The following is a 20,143-nucleotide window of genomic DNA, read 5'->3' on the forward strand; positions in this document are numbered from 1 at the left end:
GCAGTGAATGGTGAAGCACAAAATTCCTTGTTCAGTTTTCCAGAGTTTGTTTTCCAAAATTTAAAAGTGCTTATTTGTTTTTGTTTGATTTTAATGATGTCAAATGAGTCTGTTGACACTGAGGATTGATATGATCTTATTATTCTTGACAAAAGCACTGAACACCAGGACTGCATTGGACAGCTTGTGAAGAGCGAGTATCACCTTCGCCTGAATCCTTTCTTTCATCTCCTCTGTCCCATATCATCATCTTCTGGGATTTTGCTTCAATAGGTCTCAGCTCTGCCTTTCCTTTCCATTCCTGTTTTGACTATTTTGTAGCCTAGGTTGTTTCACAGCCTGTCACTGTTATACCTCCAAGTTGTCCTGATCTTAGTTCTTAATATTCCAGGTAACTCTGCCTCCTGTTTCCTGATGTTCTATAAATATTGATTATTTGATTACAAGGCATGATCGATGATTAAACCAGAAAGAAAAAAAAAGAACATTACATATTGATATCTTCCTTAAGGCAAAATCGGCATCATATTTAGTTTGATTCTATAGATATCTAATGAGGACCAACAGTGAGATTTTCAAGCACATAAGACCCATTGCAGGAAGATGTCAAAATTGTCCAGGGAAAATAAATAATTAATCTTTCTTTTTGTTTTTATTTTCTTTCTCTCTTTCTTTCTTTTTTTTTTTTTTTCTTTTTTTTTTTTTTGAGATGGAGTCTCACTCTGTTGCCCGGGCTGGAGTGCAGTGGCGTGATCTTGGCTCACTGCAACCTTCACCTCCTGGGTTCAAGGGATTCGCTTGCTTCAGCCTCCCGAGTAGCTGGGACTACAGGTGCCCGTCACCGTGCCTGGCTAATTTTTGTATTTTTTTTTTTAGCAGAGATGGGGTTTCACCATGTTGGCCAGGTTGGTCTCGAACTTCTGACCTCAGGTGATCTACTACTTCGGCCTCCCAGAGTGCTGGGGTTACAGCCATGAGCCACTGTGCCCTGCCAAGAATTCGTCATTTTTAAAGCAACAATCATAAAGTAGATTTCAAGCAAGGCAGTTTCAATTATTTAGAACCCTGAGTAGCTATTCAAGGCTATTAATATGCAAACTCAAAGGCAGAAAGGCTAGAAAAGCAACATCTCTGCCCTCTTGTTAGGGACTGAAATTTTATGAGGATTACCTGTTGTCATGGCAGAAAATTCATCCAAATGCGTACCCATCAGTAACTATAAGGAGCCGTGAATTCTCTAGTAAATGCTCCAGAAGACAGCCACAAAATGCTGCCATCCCATCTGTTTTTCTTCTCATGGAGGATCTGTGCTGCCTTAGAAAGACAAATGCAAAATTCAAACAAAAAATAAAGTTTCCTCCTACAAATGTTTTATCTGGGTATTTTCTCCCCTCCCATTTTACCTCTGGCATCTGATCCTTTGCTGATTGTTTCTTCTTCAGGGTATTTTTAAGATTTGAGCATAAACAGATGTGTTGGAATTCCATTAGAATTGTCCTTTCCCCAAATGACTGCCTCCAATCCCTCCCAAAATCCCCTTGCCAGAAGATATTGGTCCACCTCACAAACACTGGTGTGGAATGTGACCTTTGCTCATTTTCAGGTTTGTGTCTTTTGGTGGTGGTGGGGAATGTCCATTTCTACTAGTTAGATATTCTCTAAGATAAAGAGCAGTCCTTTGCATTGTAGTTGAATTCACAATAAACACCTCGTAGTGTAAACAAGGCAACTTACATCTGTCTTGTTTTTGGTCTGTCTATACATGCTCACATTTAGGAAGTTAGGCTCTGCCCCAAGTACTGTAGGTCTCAGAAGATTTCCTTATTAGACTGCTTACTTTGAAAGTCTGATGAAGCCTGTATATTTTCACCAGAAAAGTACACAGGCGTTTTTCATGTAAGGAGGCTCCCAGACCCTGTAAAGCCTATGGACTCCAGACTGAAAAGAATGATGAAGATAATCTCTAACACACTTACACTGACTGTGCCAGCTCCATTCTAAGTGCTTGACAAATAATGACCCATTTATTCCCACAATGATTCTGTGAGGCAGCTCCTAAAATCATTCCAATTTTACAAATGAGAGAACTGATTCCAAGGATGTGGCCCATTAAACATCTCATGACTGGTCAAAGGCAGAAGGAGGATTTGAATCCAGCCAGTATGGCTCCAGAGACTACCATACAATAGCACCGCTCATTTATAATTAGAAACTGTAAGGAAATATGGTAACAAAGAAGGGAAATAAGATAAAACAACAACGTTTCCAAGCCTTTTCTATGATTGCATGGACTCTTGAATTTATTTCATGTTCTATTCTAATGTCTACACTATAGAGACCTAAAAATGTATCTTGTCCATATACCCTGAGAAAAACTATTAAAACTTTACAAACACTAAGTCCCGAGTCTCCTGTTTAAATAAGTACAAAATTCTATTTTTGCCATTATACAAAGTATCTGAAAGAATGTTACAATCTACATATTAGAAAAGTTAAACTATCAGTTTTTATCTGGAATCATATAATTACAGATCCATGTAATGCCCACTATGCAGAAAACTATTCTATAAAGTAATATTCAGAAAGGATGACACCAGTCCCCAAGAAGTTTACAGTCAAAGAGGAGTCAAAGATAACAAATATGCAAATACCCCAGGGGACTAGCTCTCTCTGAATGGACTGGAGAACTGAGTCACACTCTCTAAGCCATAACCATGAAGGTTTTGACATTTCACCTGGAATAAACAGAAACTTTATGACTAACATCTTTTCCCACTTTTTTTTTTTTTTTTTTTTCCTGAGACAGAGTCTCACACTGTTGCCCAGGCTGGAGTGCAGTGATATGATCTTGGCTCACTGCAGCCTCTGCCTCCCAAGCTCAAATGATCTTCCCACCTCAGCCTCCTGAGTAACTGGGACTACAAGCGCGTGCCACCACACCTGGCTAATTTTTCTATTTTTAGTAGAGATAGGGTTTCACCATGTTGGCCAGGCTGATCTCAAACTCCTGACCTCAATAATCCACCCATCTAGGCCTCCCAAAGTTCTGGGAGCCACTCACAGGCATGAGCCACCGTGGCCAGCCAGCTTTTCCCATTTCTGAATGAATGGACATAATAGAGCACCTGAAGATAACAGATTCAGCTCTGTTAATAGCAATTAGGAATTATTACCCCTTCAAGTGTCTCTTCCTTTAACCCTCCCTCTCTAGGGACCCGGTTGTAGAGACAGAATCAGAAGAGTGTCACATTTAAATTTTCAAAAAGAAAGTTATTCATTTCTCTTCTTACCAATATTACCTCTTTCAAGTAGGTTTATTTATAAACAAAGCATTTACATAAGCTTTAGTGTTTCACTTTATTGGGCTTGATATGAAGCTGAAGAACAGGAAAACAAATTTCGGAGATTGACCAAAACCATTCACAGAGTTTGCGTGCTTGTAAAAACATATGCAAATTTCATATGACTATCCAATAAATGTGTATATATGTGTGTTTGAAGATAATTTTGATTAAATATTCACTGTGGATTCTTTTTTTCATTTCCACCACTTCTGAACATAGAAGAGGTGAGATTTATTAATAGCCACTGACACTTATGCATATTCTGATGGTTAACAGGGTTAACTATCATAGGCATTCATAGGCATCGTTTAGCCTTCAGAACCACCTGAAGGTTGGATTTTATTATCTCTATTTTACAGATAAGGAAATAGGCTCAGAGAGGTGAATTGTTTGGCTAAAGTCACAGAGCTAATAAATCATAAATGTAAGATTCGATTCAGGGTTTTCAACTCTATGTTCAATGTCTGTCCGACTTCCCTACAAGTGTATTTAGACTATAAAGGATGAAAAAGTTATACTTTGATGATTGGCAGTAAACAAGGTGCTTCAAGAATAACCCATCAGAAGATTTGGAGTTTGCCTAGAGTGGGGAATATGTGGCAAAGGAAAGTTGATGAAAATCATATCTGGACCATGGTTCATTCATCAGGTTACGCGGCTTCCCTGGAACTCACTGGGAATTAAATAACTACAGCACCACCAATATGGAGACAACATGATGCCAAAAAGAGCACTGGCTATAGTTTACAAGCCACCTCACTGATTAGAGTCTTTGCACATATTTTGTCTAATCTTCTCAACAACCTGGTTGTATAGGTGTTAGAACAGAAGGTAGAAGCTCAGACCAAGTAACTTGAGGGCACATACCTTAGAAGGTGGGAAGACCTGGTTTTGAACCTAGGCCTATCTGATGCCAGAGCATGGGTGTTCTATTTTACCACCCTAGGTCTGCAGAGTACCCACCTTTGAGGAAGTCACTAGTTCTGTGTCAGGATAAAAGTGATATTAGCTCCATGAAGGTAGCTGGGAAGTGGGGAAGGCAGAAAGCTTTTCAACCTGTTTAGATCTCCCTCCTTTCCTAGTATCAGAGATAATTTTTTTAACCATGCCCTGTAATAGCAGTTCTCAAATTTTCTGGTCTCAAGACCCCTCTACACTCTTAAATTCTATAGAATCCCAAAGACTTTTTATCTACGTGGGTTACAGCTGTATCTATGAATGCTTATCATATTAAAGTTTAAAACTGAGACATTTCTTCAAAATATTTATTTAATAAATGAACTGATTATGTGTTGTTATAAATATGTTTTATGAAAAATAACTGTTTTCCAAAACAAATTACATTTTCGCTAATTTCTTTAAATGTCTGGCTTAAGAGAAGCAGCTAGATTCTCGTATCTGGTCCTGCACTCTATCTTTTGCCACATCCAATGTTTTTAGCCTCTGGAAAACACCAATGTATACTTACGAGAGAATGAGAGAAAAGGGGGAAAGTAACATTTTAGTATTATTAGGATCCTCGGGAAACCCCTGAAATGATTCTCACTGTCTGAGAATCCCTGCCCTATAGCCACTTCAGTATATACCAGGGCCAGTGAAATAACTGAATCTTTGATTAGAAAGGACATTACAGGTCATTTAGTCCAATCCTTCATCTGATGAAACAAAATCCCATCAAATCCTGCCTAAGCTTCCCATTTTGCAAGGATGGGGACCACTCCAGGTTCAAAAAGGACTTTAAATGGATAGAAAAACCCTTATTATGTTGAGAAGAAACTTTTTGCTCTGTAGTTTCCCACTTTGGTCTTTACATAGAATGAGTCCAATTCTTTTTCAACATATTCAAAATATTTGAAAACAACTCCCTTGTCATTCCTTGAGTGCTGTCATCTACTATAAGCTAAAGGCTTCTTTATGTTTAGAACTTGGGACACCTTCTGCTGCTCTTGGTGTACTTCGGCCCAGATTTATATCTTCTGATCAAGATCTTCAAAAGCCAATCTGAGCTCATGTAATGTTGCCAGTACCCTCTAAGACAGGTTTGCTCACAGCTCATTCTGTATTTAGCTTGGATCAATGCTACAGATGCTTAACATTCACAGACAGAGGGGAAGCATATTCTTAAAGGTTTCTAATTTCTGTGTGGGCATGACTTTGAATCCTTGTTTCCTTTTCCACTCTCTTCTCTCCTATTTTCCTGATCCAGGCCTTGATTTATCCAGGGCATCATTTCATTTGCCCCTTCTCTTTCAATCCTATAATAAAGGCAGTGCTATCTGTGTAGAGTTTTAAAGTTTGCAAACAGTGTTACAAACACCACTTCATTTAATTAGCACAGAAATTCTGTACACAGAATGCACTGACACAAACAGCAAAAGAAACCACAGAAGAAGCTTCCACGAACTTGATCTTATGGATTACCATTTTAATACTTCATGCCTGGGATCCTGTAACCTGCTTTGCCGGCTGCCCAGCTTTCAGTGTCTCCCTATTCTAAAGCACTTTACATATTGATGCTAAAATCATCTTCCTTCCCTGCTGATCTGAACATGCCACCATCTGGTGTCCATTTATAGCCTCCCATCACCCATGGGATAATGTACTTTCCTACAACCTCAGAGACTCTGCATCTGCTGAGACCTCTGTCTTGCTTTCCTTAACTTAGGATTGCAGTGTTTAGCTAATCATGATTTTGTTCATTTATTTGTTCATCCACCCAGCATTCATTCATGCATGCATTTATTTGCTTATAATCTACTATATGGTAGCCACTGTATTAGATACTAGAGGAAAATACAAAAAAGAATAATTTCTGCCCTCAAAGGGTTTATAATCTTGCATTGGTGAAATGGGAAAATCTGACTTAATTCAAATGCAGAGATAGACTATGATAACACAGGTGGTAAACATGGAATCATAATTTTAGGTAAACACAGGTTTACCACAGAAAGATTAATCCCAAATGGAAAGAACAGAGAGGGCTTCTAGGAGGAGATACTGTTTGATCTGTGTAAAGATGAGTAGATTTCCACAAGCACAGAAGGGACAAGATTGTCTTGGCTTTCTTGCTGTCTGTTGGTTAAGGTAGTTCTCTTATCACCCTTTTCCTCTGTCTTCTTGGGCATTCAACCATACAGATTTTATTTTATTTTTTTTCAAAATCTACTAAAGGGCCTGGTGAATTTGCACAACTGACTTTATAAAAGAAATTTCCAGGATGGTAGTAGTATATAGCATATGAAATGGCATGAACAGACATACTTTTTTTTTTTTTTTAAAAGATTATTAGTGAACGAGTAGAAGATGAACTTATAGGGAGGAACCCCCATCTGGCACCCATGCCTGTCAGCCACTGTCTCTGGCTGGGGCCACCAATGCAAATAATATAAAGACGGTTTATCATCCCCAAGGGGGATATTTGCATGATGCATAGTGCATGATGTACTACAAAAATAATAGCACAGTGCCACACAGGTTTGTCATGAACAGTCTGATAGCAGATAGTTACATTTATGATTCTTGAAAACAGAAATAAAATGAATAAGGCTTAACATTTTTAGGTTGGAAACATGTTTCCTTATTTTGCTACATTTCTCTCAATTGCATATTCATTCCATAAGAAAACATAAAAATAGAGTTAGTATCAAGTACTCAAACTGTTCTGTCTGGCATTCTCAGCAGAGGCAGCACGGGAAGACTTGAGTTTCTCCTGTAAGGATCTGCTTTTTGCTCTCTTAAAATTAAATGAGAGAAACCACAAAAATTAAATGAGAGAAGCCATAAGAGTCACCGCCTGAAATTCCAAACAACTGGGGACAGAAAGTCACCTGCAGCATGTTCTTCAAGCTTAGCAAGGACAGAGTTCCCCTGCTACTTCCCTATTCCCTGAGCACCCTGGTCTAACTCCACTGTTTACCATCATGATTTTGAACACTGGCATCTCTCTCTCTGGTCCTTTCTCTTCAGTTCTAACTCACGTCCTCTTCTTGCTGGTTGAAGTTTCATCTGGGCACCCTTTAGTTTAGTTGGTATAACTGCATATATATATATATATATATATATATATATATATATATATATATATGGAGAGAGAGAGAGAGAGAGAAAACTAAACCCTCAAAATCAGCTTAGACCTTGGGAAGGTTGTGCTCATATTTAATCCATTTTGGTGATTACATGCTGGAGGATTGGCAGGGTTGAATAGGGAGACAAAATTATATGCAAGTTTTCTGTTTTTGAGAGCTGTTAAACCAGTGCACAACATCTTGAATGAGGGTAAATTTAAAGATGGGAGACGCTGGGAAGAGATGCATTCCAAAGAGGACTCATCAAAATCCTAACAGCTGTGGTGTTGGGAGACTCATTAGGCTGATGTGCATTCTATACATTTATCAGAAGACAGGTAGGGAGGGCATGGAACAAGGGAAAGACCAACTCACAGATGGTTTCCTTGGCATTCTTAGTAATTATACAAGAACACAAAAATTAAATGAGAGAAGCCATAAGAGTCAGTGCCCCAAATTCCATACAATGGGGGATGGAAGGTCACCTGCAGCATGTTCTTCAAGCTTAGCAAAGGACAGAGTGTCCCCGCTTCTCCTCTATCCCTTGAGCACCCTGGTCTAGCTCCACTGTTTACCATTGTGATTTTGAACACATGGCTAGCAGGGAAGAGAAGATGGAGCCGCCATCTTGAACACGTCTAGACCCTATGTCCTGCTGGCATTGACTAGTGCAAACTCCCAGCTTGCTTGTCTCTCTCCAGTCTTTTCAGTTCTAGCTCACCTCCTTCTCTTGCTGGTGGGAATTTCATCTGAGCACCCTTTAGTTGGTATAACTGCTATATAAAATGAAACCCTCAAAACCAGTTTCCCCTACCTCTTTGACTTCTCTAAATCTGGAGCCATTTAAAAAAATTTTATTTTTAAAAATAGGTAATATATTCCCATATTCTGAAAAACAAAAAATATAAAAAGTGGTACATGAAAAATCTCCCACCTTTCCTTTCCCCACATGCCCAATTCCAATGACTTGAAAAAGTTTCCAGAGTTTCTTCATTCACGTACAAAAATGAATATGAATTTCCATCCTTTTCATTCACAACGAAGTATGTTCTTCACATTTTTCGAGCCATGGGTCCTGGTCATCTATGGTTATGTAACAAATACCTCTAGACTTAGTGGCTTCAAACACTTTATCATCTCTCACAGTTTGGTGGGTTGATGGGGCTTAGCTAGGTAGTTCTTTCTTGAGCTCCTCACCTATGGTTGCAGTCAGACATGACTAGTACAGAAGTCATCTGAAGGCTCAGCTGGACTGTGTTCAAAGTAGCTCCCAAATTGGCAGGAATTCATGTTGGTTGTTTACTGGGAGCTCAGCTGCCAGATCACTTCTACAGGGCTTCCATGTGGCTTGGGCTTCTCCCTGCAAGGAGGCTAGGTTCTGAGTAGGCACATCCCAAGACCAAGCAATCCAAGACAGCAGGAAGTGGAAGCTGCCAGGCCAACCAAGGGCTATTTACAGAACAGGTGAAGTCACCTCTATTTATTCTATTGGCTGAATCATTCATAAGTGAAACGACTACACGGTCTGGGGTATATATCCGGGGTTCGGCCTCTTGTGCCAGGAAAATTTAGGACACGAACACACATGAGGGGTTTAGGAGTGGAGGTTTAATAGCAGGAGAGAAGAGAAAGAAAAATTGCTCTCTCTATAGGGGGGTGGGGGGTGGTCTTCCCAGCAGAAAAGACTGGCTGGTGGTGGATGTGCCAGATTTGATAGTTTGGCTTGAAGGGGCAGTGTCTGACTTACCTAGGGCTCACAGAATGGTTCAATCAGGTGTGATGTTTACACAGCATATGGGGAAGACTGATCACCCCATGCGAATCTTATTATGCAAATGAATTCTTCCTTTGGCCTGCACCATCTTGTCTGCTCCTCACTGTACACATGGCTAGGAGAAAAGGGAAGATGGAACTGCCATCTTGAACATGTTTAGACTCTAGTTCCTGCTGGCATTCACCCGTGCAAGCTCCCAGCTTGCTTGTCTGTATCTGCAGCTCAACTTTACAGATTGCTCTTTGTTGGAAAATGATTTGGTACTGCTTTTCATTATAAAGGAAAGTCTTACCAAGGACTCCCATACCCTCACTATTTGCCTAAGTGATTTCTTCTTAACTCCTATATTACAAAGTCTGCTCAAATTCAAAGGGATGGAGAAAGAAACTATTTCTTTATGGGGGAGTGGCAAGATCACATTGCAGAAGAGCCTGGGAGATAGGAGATGCCGAACTGTCCATTTTTGGACAATACAATCCACAACACCATCTGAAGTATTTTTCTACTGCTCTGATGCCCGAGGAGTCTTCTTTTGTACTGTCTAACATCTAACCCCTCATTTCTGTTTCCATTGCCACAGTGAATTCAGGCCCTCATCACTTTGTAGCTAGCTCATTGTCAGAGCTATCTTCCTGTTCTCCAATTTCCCTATCCTGCCAATAGCCCTTAAAATTTGTGTTTTCTCACATGGTCTTTATACACACTTCGACTTTGATGATCTCATTCTCTTAAGTAAAATTCAGCTCTGGTACCCCATCCTCTAGGAAAAATTGCAAATGGCTGGCAAGTGATCTCGTTGATTTGCGTGGTTTGGCACAAATATGATTTACATTGAAACTTTTTTTTTTGGTCAGGCGCAGTGGCCCACGCCTGTAATCCTAGCACTTTGGGAGGCCAAGGTGGGCGGATGATGAGGTCAGGAGATCAAGACCACCCTGGCCAATATGGTGAGACCCCATCTCTACTAAAAATACAAAAATTAGCTGGGTGTGGTGGTGCGTGCCTATAATCCCAGCTACTCGGGAGGCTGAGGCATGAGAATTGCTTGAACCCAGGAGACAGAGGTTGCGGTGAGCCAAGATCGTGCCACTGCACTCTAGCCTGGTGACAGAGCAAGATTCCATCTCAAAAAAAAAAAAAATTATTATTCTTACGGGTAAATCATAGTTGTACATATTTATGGGGTCCATGTGACATTTTGATACAGGCATAGAATATGTAATGAGCAAATCAGGGACATTGGGCTATCCATCACCTGAAGCATTGATCATTTCTTTGTGTTAGGAACATTCCAATTCCACTCCTTTAGTTATTAAAAAATATACAGTAAATTATTTTTAACTATAGTCACCCTATTGTGCTACCAGCAGTAGATCTTATTCATTCTAATGTATTTTTATATGATTTACATTTTTATAAGCTTTCATACTGCAAAATCAGATTTTGTATAGAAATCCAGATTAAGCTGTTTGAAAAACTTAGTTCTCATATATGAAATAATTCAATTATTCAACTCATGTGTTCTAGATACTGAACAAAGGAGGAAAGAAGCCCTGTCCTTATGGCATACACATTTTAGTCATAGGGAGGCAGACAATAGGCAAAGTAAATAAGTAAAATATATGGAATATGGATGGTGTAAGCTCTGTGGGGCGTTAGGAAGGGAATGAAGACAGGAATGGATAGGAAAGACTGCAATTTAAAATCACATGGTCATGGAAGGCCTCACTGAAATGGTGACATTTGAATTTAAAAACTGAAGACACTGAGAGAAATGTGGATTTCTAGAACTGCACTATCCAATATGGTAGCTACTAGCCATATGCTGCTATCTAAATTTTTATGAATTAAAATTAAACAAAGTTAAAAATTCAGTTCCTCAGTCACCCTAGCCATGTTTCAAGTGCTCAGCAGTCACATGTGGCTAGTAGCTGCAAAACAGGTAACAGAAAATGCACATTGCAGGAAGTTCTGTTGGACAGCATTGCAGAGGACTCTCATTCCAGACAGGGCACAGCGAGTGTAAAGGTTGCTTGATTTGAGTTAAACGGTGACATGGCTCTTCTGTGTACACATCCTACTATTCCCTGTTGTTTGCCTATTTTTATCCTGAGGCTAAATGGCATTTGTCATTTATCACCTTAACCTAAACCAGTTCTCCAAAGGCCCTTCTTGAGCTTTAGATGCTTGGTCTGTCCCATAGAATCTATGGAATGTTGGCTTTGCATTGAGCAACTGTGTGAAGGGGCGTGAAGACCAGGAACCTGGACCAGGAGACAGAACATGTATTCTATTTTGGAGTAGAGTAGGTTCATGGTATGATTCAATGGTGTCATCAGGGGTGACAGGGCACAAGCACCCACTAATCTGAATGTCCTGGAGGACTTCTAGTGGGCCAGGTGTTCACCCTTTAGTCATGGAGAAGTTGGAGGTATGGGGGTAAGTGGCACTCTGGGGCTCAAGATAATGACCAATTACCAACTGGAGCTGCAATATTTTAACACTGTAAAAACGGATAGAGTCTGACATGGTAACATACAAGTGCAATTTCAGCCTTGGATAAATGCATGTGATGGGTATTTGGAAACTGTAATGGACTATGGAGTCCTATTATAAAGTCCTTTCCAGTTAACACACACAGCTTAAGGTGACAGGGTTTAAGGCCTTCTGCAGTGTGTTACCATCATCCATTGTGGTATTTTCTCTTACTTTTTCATTATGTCATCTTTCCCTTCACTACCATGACATATTTTCAGTGCCCAGTGAGTTCTGTGTGATACCACCTTGGTGTTTTTCTCATGTCTTTCTTTCTTCTTTTCTTTTCTTTTCCCCTCCCCTCCCCTCCCCTCCCCTCCTTTCCTTTCCAAGACTGAGTCTCGCTCTGTTGCCCAGGCTGGAGTTCAGTGGTGCAATCTCAGCTCACTGCAAGCTCTGCCTCCCGGGTTCATGCCATTCTCCTGCCTCAGCCTCCTGAGTAGCTGGGACTACAGGTGCCCGCCACCATGCCCAGGTAATTTTTGTATTTTTAGGAGAGACAGGGTTTCACCATGTGAGCCAGGATGGTCTCGATCTCCTGACCTTGTGATCCACCCACCTTGGCCTCCCAAAGTGCTAGGATTACAGGCGTGAGCCACCACGCCCGGCCTCATGTCTTTCTTCCTTACTTGGACACTTACCCTCCCTTCTGCCTGGTTGAATCTTCCCCGCCCACCCTTAAGGTGCAGTTTAAACTTCCTTCCTTTTGTGGATTTAGCTTTGCCCATCCCAGGCCAGAAGCATTTCTCTCTCCTGTGGCCTGAAGTGGTCTTACCTACACTTACTTGGCAATTAGCAAGAGTACAAGTGCAATATCTTTGTTTTTCTGGATGTTTATCTACTCCTAGGTTAAATCTTACCTTCCTTAAGGGCAGAGGTCACAGTTCGTTCTTCCTTTTTTGTTACATGGCATGTTTTTATATATATTTGCCAAGCACCTACCATGTGAGTGGCTGAGGGCACAATGGTAAACCAACTCTGGGCCCTGACCTCCTACGATTCTTACTTGTCATTTTTTAAAAATGTGAATAAGCTTATTCAACTTTTGTAAGTCTTAGACAAAGATGGGGATCCCAGCACCCCACTGATGAGAAGTCAAAACCCTGGCTGGCCCTCGTTGAAGACAGATTGAGCTGGGATGTGAAGATTCCCACTCCCTGGCGTTTAAGGCACTGCTGGAATAGTTTCACTCTCAATGATCCAGAATTCCTGCCTCCTGGAAGGGTGTAAACAATGATTCACACCACGGCAGGCCTTTACAGTTCACCAAGCACATTCATCACAGCAGCGGGCTTTCAGGGAAGGTCAGGTTCTGACATGTTAACAGAGATTCACCTTCAGGTCACCAGACTTGCAGCTACTCTACTCAACACCGATCATAACCAACAAAAGTTGTCTCCCTTCGTCCTTTAAGGATGCGTGTGCCAAGAAGGGTCAGCGCAAAGCAGTTCTGCCTCATGGTGTTTGCCTTGTAGCGTGCCTATTTTGAAGTTCCTTGGCCAAAACAGTTCCTAGGAGTAAAGATTACGATGAGGGGCCAGGCTGTGCAAAAGGTGCGGGAGGGCGGACTCTTCAGCACACTTGGTTGAGGTCCAAGTCAACCCCTGGCTGTTTGGAAAAGTGAAGCGAAGCAGGACTTTTCAGCCTAAGGGGTAGGGGGACAGGGGGAGAGGGCAGAAGAGCGGGCTTGGCGGAGATTCTGGGAATTTCGCACCTGTGGATGAGCCGGTGCCCATGGTGCCGAGGAAGACTCCTGGGTCCCGAGTGGGAGATCCGAGGGGGCCAGGTCCCAGGCGGAGTTCTCAGGCGAAAGGGCGGGGAGGGGCGGGGCAGGGCCGGCGCACCTGGGCGGGGAGGGGCGGAGAGAGGAGGGGAGGGGAGGGGAGGTGCGCGGGGCTGAGCCTCGCGGGGGCCGCGGCGCGCGCCAATGGGCAGCGGCTGGCAGCGCGCCCCGCGCCCGAGCCGCAGTCGCGCCCTCTCGCTTCCTGGCGAAGGCGCGGACGGCGCGCGGAGGCGAGCGCGGTAGAGAGAGGAGCCCCCGGCGCCGCAGCGCCGTCAGGGCATGAGGATGGCAGTGGGCTCCGTCAAGATGCAGCCGCCGTGCGAGAGCCCGGCCCTAGCCGCCGCGGCGGCAGTGGTGGCGGCAGACGGCGCCCTGCGCCGCAGCCCCAGCGCCCGGGAGCCCGAGCGCGAGCAGCCGCCGGCGTCGCTGCGGCCGCGGCTGAGAGACCTGCCCGCGCTGCTGCGGAGCGGGCTCACGCTGCGGAGGAAGCGGAGCGCCGCTGGGGGCCGGGTGAGTGGCCCGGCCCTGGCCGACTGGGCACGGGCGGTGCGCACGTGGAGTCCGCGCCCACCCCCGGGCCGCTGATGGGGGCGTCTGGAAGTTGGGGAGGTGGCGGAAGGGACGCCTTTCTGCCGGACTCGGCTGAAGAGGGGCCCGGGACGGCGGGGTTTTGAGGTGCCACCCCTTGAGCGACGGTTTCCCCCGCCCCCCCCACCCCCGCAAGCTGCACCTGACTTAACCCCAGGGCCCCCGGATTCAGGCTGTGGGGCTGGGCATCGGCGGAAGAAGAGCTGTTTGCCTCTTCTCTGAGGCGAAGCTGCAGGTGTCCAGCATCCAACAGCCAGCCAGCCCTGTCCCAAACGCAAGCTTCAGGCCCCACGAGCGGCATCCAGTTTGCAGGACGCATGCGACTGCGACATGTGTGCTTGTTTTGGAGGTCCCGTTGCAATCTCTGGGCATCGGGACTGGTTTTGGTGGCCTCCACCGCCGAGTGGGAGACCGAGGAGTCGGAAGCTCTTGGGTGAGCTTCTAGCTCCTGGGTTCCGGTGTCTCCACCACTTAATACTCCTGGACACCCTCTTGAGCAGGAGGGTGCACGCCCCCAAGAACCTTCAATATTGACTTCCTGATGGTGTGTTCAGATATGATTTCCTGGTGAAGGAGTGTCCCTCATTGGGTTCTAAGTGCATCTAATGACCCGAGCAGGTCAGGCATGTTTTGTATTTTTAAGAGAAGCAGGAAGGTCTGCTGATTGTCTCCTGGGATCTTTAAGAAGCCACCCAGGAGGCCCTGCCAGGGCCTCAGGACACAGAGCAGACTTACTCAGATTTCCCTGCTCACCAGGGCTTGGCGGCACCTTTGGTGGCTTCTACTCATCTTTTAAAAATTTATTATTAAGTGGTCTTTAATGAGAAGCTGCCACAATGTAGCTTTCTTTCCTGTTAGGCTGTAGTTTTTAAAATGCAGTCTTGTCTGCCTTAAAACAAGCCATTACTGGGAGATTTCTAGCTCTTTCAGAGATGGGTTTGTGTAAACTTGAGAGCGAGGGATAACCGCTTGTTTTGATGCGCCCGCCTTTGGGTAGGGAAGGGTCTGAACTAATGTAGGTCTTCAGCTTCTCGAAGCCGCATCTCTCTTTTCCTAGGCATTTTCCACCTCAGGTGGAAAATGGTGCATCCCAGGTCCGTCTCAGAAGATGTTCTGAGGATTCTCTGGGTGTGATAGGGCATTTAGGAATTGCCCACAAGTGCCCTTAACATGTGGCATTTAGGATTGCCTGCAAAGTAAGTGAGGAAACGTGTCCCCAGGATGTGGTGTTGAAATAAACAAGAACCGGAGTTATAGACTTTGCAGGAATCTAGGGAAAATCAGGTCAAATTGTGTTTCTATTATCCTTGACGGTTACTTTTTCATGGCACAGAATACTGAAGACATGAGGGCCGCCAGGCAATCTGCGACAAGAATTGCTGAGGGTTTCTGTATAAATAGATCTGTAGTATTCATTTGCGTTCATACTCATGTTTCTTGCTGCCTGGGATGATGTTGTATACCTGTCAATATACCTATTTAGTTTTATTTTTTGATTACTCTGAATGTGGTTACCTCAAATAATGTGTGTTTTATTAACCCTGTTTGATTCTAATACTGTATCACCTCTTTCTGGGACTTTCCAAACATATTTTGGAAGTGCATGACCAGTTTTTATTGAAGGAAGATTGATTGTCAATTTTTCCAATGTTGGAAACCCATACTTCTTTGACTGTTTATTTGACTATTTATTTCCCCTTTCTTCTGCCTCGGAACCACCTTTGTGATTTTGGAATCTTCCCTATCAGAGGAGTAGGAAGGGGGTTGAAAGAAGGAGAAAAACAAGTGAAATATGAACTTATCTTAGGCAGCTCAGGCTGTCATAACAAAATACCATAGACTGGGTGGCTTAAACAACACAAATTTATTTTCTCACAGTTCGGGATGCTGGGAAACCTGAGATCAATGTATAGGCTGATTTGGTTTTTGGTGAGGGCCCTCTTCCTGGCCTGCAGATGACCACTTTCTCGTATATCCTTGCATGGCCTTCCCTTGGTATATGCAGAGGAAAAGAGGCCTCCCTCTTCTCATAAGACCACTAATCCCATCATGAGGGCCCCACCATCATGACTTAGTCTGACCCTAAATAATTCTCAAAGGCCTCATCTCCAAATAATGTTGCATTGGGGGTTAGGGCTTCAACATAAGAATTTTGTAGGGGGCATAAACATAACAGTCCAAAACACAAGGGGTTTGAAAGAAAGAGAGATACAAGTAGAATATGTACCAGACTGGTTAGTTGGTGACTTGTTAGCATCTGGGATTGTCTGGTTAACCACCTTGGATTGGGCAGTGATGCTAATGCAAACAAATCGTGGTTTGGATCTTTTTGTAGACCTTCAGCTTTGTGTCTCGTGGGCCATACCTCCAGACTGGAGCTGTGTGACTTCAGGGACAAGTTAACAGAAATTCATTACCACTAATAAAGACTCAGCTTTGTGCGTTACATAAGTTGGTTGAGTTTTCATCTATATTATAGACCAAGATCTGATTTAGGAATATGTGCGGTCCTTGTCCCTGCTGCCCCTGGGCTCCCACAAACCTGGACAATCTGACATCAACTGACGTTAACAAAGCTCTTTGTGGGTTGTGTTGCTCAACAACCCAGGTGCATTGTAGGCTTTTTTTTTTTTAAGACTGGATTTTGCTCTGTCACCTAGGCTGGAGTGCAGTGGTGTGATCACAGCTCACTGTACCCTCGACCTTCTGGGCTTATCTCAGCCTCCTGCTGGGATACAGGCACCCACCACCATGCCTGGCTAATTTTTTTTTCCTATTTCCTTTAGAGACTGGGGGTCTCACTATGTTGTAGGCTATCTCTTACTAGGAAAAATCAAACTGTCATTTGGTTAATATACCTGAGTTCCTTGGTTCCTCAGTTCAGTCACTTCTAGTTGTGTTGAATTCAGCATGCATACTGGTTAAGAATCTTTGCACTTCTTTGGGGCAAATGAGGGAAAGACTAAGTTGTACGTTGTGGGAGGGCCCTAACCACCTGCTAAAAATCAGAAGCAAGGTAATGCACAACCTGAGCTCCTGACAAAACCTTTAATTTTTTAAATTGTATAACAGAGATTATGAGAGAATGGTACAATGAACACCTATACTTCAACAGTTATTAGCGTTTTGCCAGTCTTGTTTCATTTATTTTCCTCCTTCATACACTTTTGTAGGGGCTAGTGTATTTTAAAACAAAATTCTATACATCATGTGGTCTTACTCACAAGTTTTTCAGTTTACGGTCCTGATGAGGACATTAAAAACAACAGCAAAACTTTGCCTTTTCGCACCTAAAATATTAATAATTTAAACATATAATTTCCATATTCAAATTTTCTCGAAGATGTCTTTTTACTTATGATTGTTGGAAATAGGAGCTAAACAAGGTCCACATATTGTATTTAGTTGTTAGGATTTTAAATCTATTTTATTTTATAGCAGCTTCCCCTCCCTTTCTTCATGCTATTAATTTGCAGAAGAGAGTGGTTCATCTGTGCAGTAGAACATCCTACTGTCTGGACTGATTGCTTGTGGTGGTGTTTAGCTTGTTCCTCTATTCTTTGTTTCCTGTGATCTGGCAGTTAGATATAGAGGTTTGACTAGATTCAGGTTCAAAGACAAGTAACCTTCATTGATGGTGCTGTGTAAAATCTGTTGCATCACATCATGAGACACATAATGTCTGGATATCTCTCTTTTTGAGACGGAAAGATTGATTAGTGAGTTTAGGTAGTGTCACTTAGCTGTCTGCCTTCTACTTAATGATTTTAGTATCACAGATGGTTGTAGCCTAGATCCTTTTCATTAGGGGTTGCAAAATGGTGATGATCTAAATCCATCATTCTTCTTGCATTTATTAATTGGAATTCTGTCTATAAAGAACTTTCTCTCATAAATTATTTAGGTCTCCTGAAATTCACAATGTGCAGGATAGACAGGGAAAAGTCTTAATTTTTTCCTTTTATCAACTATCAGAGTAATAATTTGGTGCTTTAACAACCTCCATTGAGAACCAGTGAGTTTTCCTTTTTTAAGTGTCATTAAGAACTTATGAATCTTAATGTATTTGTTTCTGTCACTTCAGTCAATAACTTTTTTGGTGCTTGGTTTGTCCTTGTCTCCTGTATACTTTTTAAATGGCCCGGTAAACTCAAATACCTTTCTTACTTTTCTGGCACAAGATATTCTAAGTGTATCTTGTCCATACTCTGCTGCTCCAGACCTGACACCCTGAAATCAGCCATTTTCTCAAGGAGCATTGATTTTTTTTTTTTTTTTTTTAACTGACAATCGTTCATTTCCCCATCTTTTGCCTCTCTTAGTGGTTGCATTATTTTTCCCATGGTCTTAAGCCTACTACCTTATTTTTTGTTTCTTTTTAAATCATTCTCATCAGGTTGTTGCTAAGACTGATATTTTCCCCCTAATAAAATAAGTGATAACAGCTATTCCCTTTTTCTATATATACTGTCAAAATGCTGGGACTGACTTATTTTGGGCTTTGGCTGCTGTCATGTTTTCTGCAGCTTCTGCCACTGTCTTCAACGTCTTCGTATCTGTTTCATTTACAGCAGCCAGAATGATTCACCAATTGTGCCACATTACTCACCAAAGACCTTCAGTAATTCCCAGCTTTTGGATTGGTCATCAGAAGGGTCTAGTTCTCTTTAACCACCCTTCACTAGCCAGGGTTCTTATGGCCTGTGCTCTTCAAAATTGAGAAACTGGGAAGAACAGCTGGTAGCCCTCTGAATGAGGTTCTCTCTTTTTCTTTTATAATCTCTTTACCCAGATGATTCCCTCTCAAAAAGGAACAAAGTATCCCTTTCCCTTTGTCCAAGCTGGAGTGCTTTAGCTCTGACTCAATACCCTCCTCTGCTAGAAACTTGACTTTATTGATTGAGAAATACAAACCAATCCAAGTTATATACCAGTATGCCCAATGTATCGCCATTTTAGGCACTTATTTGACAGGCAAAACATGTGATTTATTCTTTGTATTTAAGTTGAAATCAATGGCTAACATCATAGCACTTAATTATGTACCATGCATATTTTGATATAAACTTCAACTCACACTACAAGCCTATGAGTTAGATGCTATTTGCATTCTACAGATGAAGAAACTGAGACACATATGTAATTTGCCCAAGGTTACAGAGTGTGTACCAGAAGGGAGGTTTGCATCTAGGTATCCTGTTTCCATAGAGCCAAGTCCATGCTCCGAATTAACTTTAGTTTTCCTCAAGTGCATTGAGAGGGCAAAGGGTCTATTTACTGTAAACTGTGATAGCCTCATAGTACCTGCTGATATTATCTTACCACTCTGAGAGAGGTTAATAAATGCCATTAATAATGTCAGACTTTTAACTTTTATTTGAGCACACAGAAGTTTATTATTGACATATTGGGTTTAGGGGAAGTGGGGAGAAGCACTGTGGTTATAGGTGAAAGGTAACTAATATTTACTTAAATTAAAAGTAGCTCAAGGCCAGCCTGGGCAACAAAGCAAGACCGTGTATCTACAAAAAAAAAAAAGTAAAAAACAAAACAGCATTCATGTGTCATAAGCAAAATCAGCCATGCTCACTTGATCAAGGTCAATCCAAAAACCTCGTGAATTCACCCAACTTACTTTGTTCTCATCTGCTTATGGCAGCCAGAAGGTAAAGGCCTTTAAGAGAGCCATGCATGTGCCAGAAAGGGTGAGTCAGATCAGATATGAGGGACACATGCTGAACTTATTTGAGACATATTGACTTCGCTGCCTCTGCTTGCTGACAAACTACTATCCTGATCCTTGGTGTAAAACTATGTTAGCTATGGCTACAGATAAAATAAAGCTCTGTGGATGCCAACTTCAAAAATATTTATTTGGGAAGAAGGAAAAGAAACTGTAGATTCATTTAATTTCTTGTGAATTCTAGAAAAGGAACTGAATGGCAAGTTAATATTTTATATACTTATTTCTTCATTTCCCTCCCAACCCCCACACTTTGGTGACATAATTAGATCCCAGGAAAAGACACAGGCTGTGGCTTCAGAGTGGGTTTGA

General features: G+C 42.3%; 2 protein-coding genes across 4 annotated transcripts in view; one reads left to right on the forward strand and one right to left on the reverse strand.

Annotated features, from left to right (window-relative positions):
* Positions 1 to 1,181: 1,181 nt before the first annotated feature.
* On the reverse strand, positions 1,182 to 19,633 carry LOC106997496 (uncharacterized). Of its 3 annotated transcripts, XR_013415432.1 has the most exons (3): positions 13,432 to 13,533; positions 9,156 to 9,297; positions 8,247 to 8,768 (listed from the first exon to the last, which is right to left on the reverse strand). XR_013415432.1 is itself a non-coding variant. In XM_077996990.1 (2 exons), exon 1 carries the CDS (start codon positions 14,405 to 14,407, stop codon positions 13,973 to 13,975), a length of 435 nt encoding a protein of 144 aa, XP_077853116.1. In that variant the 5' UTR covers positions 14,408 to 19,633; the 3' UTR covers positions 10,469 to 13,228; positions 13,432 to 13,972. The 3 variants fall into 3 exon arrangements, 1 of the variants encoding a protein (XP_077853116.1); XR_013415433.1 differs by lacking the exons at positions 8,247 to 8,768; positions 9,156 to 9,297 and adding an exon at positions 1,182 to 1,314 and having other exon boundaries at positions 13,432 to 13,536; XM_077996990.1 differs by lacking the exons at positions 8,247 to 8,768; positions 9,156 to 9,297 and adding an exon at positions 10,469 to 13,228 and having other exon boundaries at positions 13,432 to 19,633.
* Positions 13,932 to 20,143, forward strand: part of RAPGEF5 (Rap guanine nucleotide exchange factor 5) — a 243,076-nt gene continuing 236,864 nt past the window's right edge. The window contains 1 exon segment of the mRNA NM_001194158.3: positions 13,932 to 14,010. The gene's annotated coding sequence lies outside the window, so the exon portion shown is untranslated.

This window comes from Macaca mulatta, chromosome 3 (genome assembly GCF_049350105.2).
Source record: "Macaca mulatta isolate MMU2019108-1 chromosome 3, T2T-MMU8v2.0, whole genome shotgun sequence".
NCBI classification, from domain to species: Eukaryota; Metazoa; Chordata; class Mammalia; order Primates; family Cercopithecidae; genus Macaca; species Macaca mulatta.